Source organism: Habropoda laboriosa, unplaced genomic scaffold (assembly GCF_001263275.1).
Source record: "Habropoda laboriosa isolate 0110345459 unplaced genomic scaffold, ASM126327v1 scaffold9, whole genome shotgun sequence".
Lineage (NCBI taxonomy): Eukaryota > Metazoa > Arthropoda > Insecta > Hymenoptera > Apidae > Habropoda > Habropoda laboriosa.
In genome coordinates this window covers 2,996,816-3,003,596 of record NW_017100191.1, presented here as the reverse complement: position 1 = coordinate 3,003,596, position 6,781 = coordinate 2,996,816, and the positions used below count along the sequence as shown (strand labels likewise).

At 39.2% G+C, this 6,781-nt stretch overlaps 1 protein-coding gene across 1 annotated transcript in view; it reads right to left on the bottom strand.

Moving 5' to 3' along the window:
• Positions 1 to 495: 495 nt before the first annotated feature.
• LOC108570118 (protein cordon-bleu) overlaps positions 496 to 6,781 on the bottom strand; it is a 94,893-nt gene continuing 88,607 nt past the window's right edge. Inside the window, exons 9-14 of the mRNA XM_017931914.1 lie at positions 6,563 to 6,781; positions 4,279 to 5,145; positions 2,691 to 3,925; positions 2,534 to 2,631; positions 1,412 to 2,474; positions 496 to 1,215 (exon numbers count right to left, since the gene is read on the bottom strand). The exon at positions 6,563 to 6,781 is cut by the window's right edge and continues 35 nt beyond it. Coding sequence (XP_017787403.1) covers positions 1,198 to 1,215; positions 1,412 to 2,474; positions 2,534 to 2,631; positions 2,691 to 3,925; positions 4,279 to 5,145; positions 6,563 to 6,781 — 3,500 coding nt within the window. The 3' untranslated portion in view covers positions 496 to 1,197. The remainder of the gene's footprint in view (positions 1,216 to 1,411; positions 2,475 to 2,533; positions 2,632 to 2,690; positions 3,926 to 4,278; positions 5,146 to 6,562) is intronic.

Here is a 6,781-nt window from a genome sequence, read left to right as displayed (position 1 = left end):
CCACTTGCTGTAAAAATATTTCTCAATGATCGTGATCCATAACACAAATACATAACCTCAATTTATTAATTGAATTTACTATTCGCCAAAAATGATTGTTAAAAAAAAGAATGTATTAACAAAATACAAATTATTAAACCTTCGTTACACTATCTGCAAAAAATATCTTTAGTGAATCATTTTTTATTTTCTTTTTTTCTTTCTTAAATTAACAGTAAACGATGTAAATGCAAAAAAAAAAAAATGGAAGATGATCGTTAAATAATTGTCTTCGTTGTCTTATATGCGAACACATGTTATCTAAATTCCATTGAACTTCGCTTTAACACACATTCCACATACATATCTTCGACCTAATACGACTGACCAGATTTCCTCTTTCTCAAAACGAAACGAAAAAAAAAATAACTGCTTTTCATAATTAATACACACACCCTAACTGCATCTAAATTCGTTGTACAGTACGTAAAATAAAAGATGTCACACCTTTGGTCCCAGTGATAGAAACTTAACTGTTAATCATAAAGAAATAGGACGTGTTAGTCAAGATTGACTCAACTGTTCAGACCTAACCTATACATACCATCGAACTTTTTTTCAAGATTAGAACCGAACGGCTGAACGAACTGATTACAAAGAAGAAAAAAACTTAACAAGAATTGCGTGGACTGCGTCATATAATGAGCAACAACGTTTCAGAACAAGCCTGAACAAGGCTCGTTGACTATTTGGACACGAAAATACAACATTCCCCCTTATCGCTTTACACGCCTAAACGATATGTACATTATGGATCGATTCTTTTTTATTGACAACTCTTTTGTACGGTTGTCTCGACTTTTTACACACGATATTTACACGTGAGCGACCAACGTGGCCCTTCTTACAGACTACGGGGCCATCGAACCGTCAATGGAATGATCTCAGAGAGGTTATGTCGGACAATTGACGACGAGAGAGCGATGGAGCAATTGTGAAAAAAATATATATATATAAACAAGTTTCTTTTCACTCTGATGCTCTCCTCTGTCGATAATCGTCGACCATTTTATTTCTTTAACACTAAGGCTGTATGATTTAAAGCACCAAAACGTTTTCGTAGGAATGGTACATCTTCGATCCCCCAGTTCTTACCATTGTTCGAATATCGTTCTCGAATGGAAAATGGACGAATCTCGGATAAATTCCAGAAGGCACTTAACATCTTTCCGTAGCCTGCAACCATAAATTTTCGTTACTGCAAATAGCTATTTTTTTATCGAAAAACTTAAAAAAAATTCATATTAACACTTTTTAGACCGGACATGAATTTCCGTTTATGAAACATAATGGGATACTTTCTGATATTGTACGGGAAGCGAGGCTACGTACGTGCAGCAGCGTGCGGTCCAAAAAGTGTTAAAATGCTTACGCTCTTTAAGTTCTCGCGGCCGCCAAAATTTCTTATCGATTCCAGCAAAATGTCCCTCCTATTCACCTGGGGCGGCATTGACTTTGGTCTGGAGCTTTTCAAGGTCACACCAGTAATCACAGGCATAGTGGGAGGCCTTGTGGGTTGCGTGGACTCTTTAGACACTTCTTTCGTACTGTCTTCCTTCGTCATATGATTTTGCTCCCCATCGATCTTTGCATTTCGAAGTTTGATGTTCTTGACAACAGGCATAGGTTGGCCACCCTTCATATTAGTGCCATTTCTGAATGTTAGGTTATTCTGACTCTGTGACTGGATGCCCACAATAGAGGTGAACCTCTTGGACATAGACATTTCTTGGTAGCCATTCGTTAAACACTGATCAGGACTAGCGTATCCATTCTGTTTGCTGGAATCGTTCTCTAACTGAATAGCGTTGGTCCTCTTTGGCTTTTGTCGCAGACAGACATCTTGACCAAATGCCTTTGTCAGCTCTTTGAAGTTCATTGGAGTGGTGTCTACGATACTGTCAACCTGTTTGTTCTCGAGGAAGCTTTTCTTAAGTTCCACCCCTGTTACAACTGGTTTGTCACTATTAGTTTTTGCCTCTAGGAAATTGATTTTATTAAGCACTGGTTTTTTAAAACCTGAAGCTGTAGTGTGCGTAATTAATTTTTTGGCCAATTCATTGGGTTCCTTTCTGTCTGTAGCTACTAAAGCCTCGAATTTACTTTTCTGCAATTTTGTGGAAGCTTCAGTGTTATTTGAAATATCCACTTCGTCCTTAGCGTCGTTTATATTGATAATTGTTTTATTGTTGCCCTGTTTGGCTCCAAATTTGTAATCTGTATCCTTTTTAATCTGGACATTCGCACTTGGTCGTTCTGACCAACTGCCTAAATTGATCATAGGAGGACCCGAGTAAATGTAACGTTTTTTATTCATCTCTGGGGCTGTCTTTTTGGACTCTGATTCTATTTTCTTGTTGCTTGGTGCTGTCTGAGGCTCACGGGGCGAAACTGCATTCGATTTCGTCGAATGTTCGTTAGATGTAGTCTCGGACCTGAATAAAGTACGAAAATTAAAAAGAAAATCTTGAATTATAAGAAATTAAAAATTTACCTCGTTTCTTCAGGTAATACTGTATCACTCGATTCTTTGGGCACATTTTCCTCCGCCTGTTGAGCATTTTTCAACTGCGGCAAAATGCTTTTCAGCACCTGCGAAGAATTTGAGGTTAAAAAAAATTCCCAATACATTCGAATCTCAAGTCAATTACCTGTATGGATTGCAGTTGCTTCTCTTTGGTAGGTTCTTCTTGCCGCTTCAGAATGTTCTCCCGCCATTGCGAGAATTTCTCGTGATTCTTAGGTGCAGTTGTGTTCAAGTTACTAATGCTCGTTGCCTTTTTCATGCTAATATTGTCCATCTCCAAGTTTCTTCCATTTTTAACACTCTCCTCCTCTTGTACCTTATTCTTTTGGAGGTTAGGTTTGTCACACACAGACATGTAGCTCTTGGACCGCTGAATATTGCTCTTCTCATTGCTAGACTGCCACCTGTGCATAGTTTCCACTTGTATCTTTGGTTCCAGCTTCTTGTTATTCACATTTTCTTCTACTGCGGTTACTTTCTTCTTTCCTTGCAACGTTCCCCCACTGCAATCCTTTGAACCTTTGTCTTCAGACTCGTCTAGATTGCTTCTGTTCCTGGACAATGTTGCAAACGTCTTGATGAACCTCTCATCTGAACTCTTATTTTGAGATTGCCCCTGAACCTCTTCAAATATGTTCAGACTCTTCTGTCTACTGTATGTTGTAATGGTGAAATTGGATAAAGTGTTGTCTATAGGGGCTATTTTAAGAGTGGAGGGGTTATTCGATACCCTCCTGGAGTCTACATCCTTTGTAGTCTGAGGTAGAGTGCCAATTTTATTCTCAAGTTCGCTCATCACTTCCTTCTTCAAGCCAAATTCTGATTTTTGAAGCTTGAAAGTCTTTTTCTGCGGAATTTCTTTCTTAATCTCTTTTTTCACCACTTGTTCCTTATTTTCTTGCTTCCCTACTTTCTCTAAAGTGTTCTTGTGATCTGTACAGTTTGAAATCTCAATCGGTTCTTGAACCTCTGAGTCTCTGAAGGACTCGGGCGAAAGAGTGATCGCTTCAAAGCTGTCAAACACTGGAGAAGCACTGTCTCTGAAGGCACTTGGAGGAGCTGGAAGCTGGTACTCCCACTCAGCGACAGACAAGTCCTCATCAGCTGCCGATACGTAGTCAGACGTGTCCTGTTGTGAATTTACAATAAGATTTGGCGTGCTGGTGCTTTGTATGAATTTCTCAGAGCTCTCGTTGATATTTTGGTTCTTCTGATCTGTTTCTTTGGAGACATTTGTTAGTTTTGGTCTAGTTTCAGCCGGAGAAACTGGCATTTCATTGGATGACGAAACAGGCAGAGAGTTAGACAGGGTGTCAGACACCTTTTGCAGCAACACATCCGTCTCTGAAAGACTTGTATCTGTAATTTAACATTTCCCTGGGTTAAAAGCAATAAATTGAACTTCTTATTGCCTAGATGAGTCGAAAACTGCGTAGATGAATGAGAAATTTCATGAAAGTTAGATTGACTATCCCTTTTCTAGATACCATCACCCTTTTCAAAAAGTCAAACAATTCCTCAACCCCATAAACTAAATATGTTAGTACATCAAATAATAAATTACCAGTTGTGAATTGAGGATGCCTCGAATCATTTTCAATATTTTAACAGTAGATCCTGAATTTTTGTACTGAAAATGATTTGAAAGCAAAGAAAAATTGTTTGAATACTTGTGCCCAATCCTATATACATTAGTGATATGCAACATGCACCTGATGTACCCTCTGCAAGATGAAACTTTTCTCCAACCACACCATGGCAATCATTGTCCTCCTTTGATGGCTGTGCAAAATCTCTGTCAAATTCCACTGACTTATCAGACAGCAGGCCAACATTAGAAGCCACATTCAGATTCAAGGCAAAAGTGATATCCTCTGCATGAGAGGTTAAGTGTCTCTTCTGTCTCTCCAGTGAATTGATCTCAAAGTCATTGGATTTGGAAGCTGTTCTTGGAATCCTGACTTTCTTTGAATCCTTCAAGACTTCCCTCTCCTTGTTCTGAGTTACTGTACTGTCCATAGTTAATGAATCTAAGTGATTACACTTTGGTATAGTAGAGATCACAGCACAAAGTGCCCTCTCTTTGATCATTGAAGAATTCTGTTCGCTCTTTGGCAATGCAGTCTTCTGATTTGAGAGAGTTTCTACATTCTCCTTATCTTCATCTATACTCAAATCTTGTTTACAATTACTTCTATCATAGGGCAAAGATTCAACTTTGTTCTGCTCCTCCAAAACTACTAAATTGTAATCAAAGCTTGCTTGACTCTGTTCGATTCCAGGAGTGAAGAAGTCCTCATCTTCGCTGGTAAAACAGTCAGAAGTGACCTCTAACTTCTCCTCAGACCTCGTGAAGCTTATAGTGCTGAATCCAACGTTCTCAGTGACACTCGAACACGCGTCATTGGCGGAACTTCCGGTGCTGGGTTGTACAGGAGCGTTCGATAAGCGGTCTACATTACTGAAGTCTGAACTGAGGATTCTACTCAACAGGGGGGGCGGTGCTAGGTTGCGTTTTGGTACTTCTGGCCGCATCGTGGCGGTCATTCTAGGCATGGGAAGTGGTACAGGTTCTCCAACTGTGCTTATAGGAAGAGAAAAAAAAAAGAAAGAAGATACCATCACCAACGGGTAATGTTAGCAAGCAGGTGTACGTATAAACACCTCTAAAAGACAGAACGACGTTCTCGTGCATTCATTGAAGAAAATGTAGAAGCATGTAGAATGAGAATTCTAAGTGTTTCAGGCACAGCTGTGTGTTATACAAAAATATCTATTGTTATGATAATGAAATATAGTGGGATAAAATAGATGATACATAATGATCAATCGTTTGTAGTTTATAAGGGTCTGTAAAAAAGTGATACAATGATTCTTGAGGTAGAGGATGGAACTAAAATTGATATAAATGCAATGTTTAAACAAATTCTCCAGCCCTGCTCTCTAATATAGAATTCAACTGAACCAGAAACCTGTTCCAACTCTCTGTAGACTCCTCTCGACTCACCAAACCTGGTGGTGGAGGTTCTAAAATGCTCAGCTTCTTTTCAGAGTCTAATCTACACTCACTGTGCTGTATAATAGGCAGAGAAGGCAATTTATCAACGTTACCAGGAACTGGATTTATGGTGGTTACTGGAATGTCTAATGGCTTTGTTGAAATAGCAAATATCTGTAAATTACTCAATGGAGGTGGAGAAATATTCACTGAACCATCAAATATGTTTTCGTCAAGACTGGAAGAAATTGAACCATTGTAACACTTTGTTGTATTAACACTTCCCAACTTTGGCTGTACATTTTTCATCGATTCAGTTGAATTGTTTCTGATGCAGAAGCTTCTAGAACTAGACAGCTTAGGCTTCTCAAAGCTGCTCACTATTTTCGTCTCTCTTAATTTGTAATCAACTTGAAAGCTTGAACTATGTTTCAACGCTTTGGCCTGGCACCTTTCACCACAGATGTAATTGTCCATATGCAAACTTCTGGGACTAAATCTATTTTCTAATACACCACATGCTGACATGTTCTCTACATCTGTCTCTATATTATCCAAATTAACCAAGGTCTGCATCTTGACCAACCTATTCTGAGATCTAAACGAGCTTTGACTAGAAGTATAATCACTATCCGGAATCTTGGTCCATTCTCTGGGCCTAGAAGGGGCTACATTGGAACAAGCGAAGCTCCGAGACTTCTGCACCCTGGAACGAGGCTTGAAGTAATTATCCTCAGCCACTAAAGAGTTAGATTTGCATCTAATTGATCCCCTTTTGAATAAATTAATACTGAGATCACCAGAAAGTTCACTATTCCTACGTTCAGCCCTATGTTCTTCAATCTTTGAGTGCAACTTTATTTTCTCTTGGTGGAACAAGTTTCTAGGTTTATTTAAAGATTCAGTTCCTTCCCCTATGCTCTCAAAGTTGTGTCTAGAGACAAAACTATAGGAGGGTAGATGGTTCTCTACAGTACCACAGCTACGCACTAGCTTACCTCTCTTCCTTGCCACTTTAGCATCTACAGGAGTGTCTTCTACGGGTATATTATTCTTCAGATCCATGCTGGATAACTTAACGTTCATGGATCCTGATCTCTGACGCGGTTCGAGGTCAGACCCCATCTTCGACTCCATATCCATTTTCAGAGAGTCTGGCTTAGTGAAATCGATGGTAGAAGATAACTTCGAGCCAATCGTGGTTATTCCTATGTCTG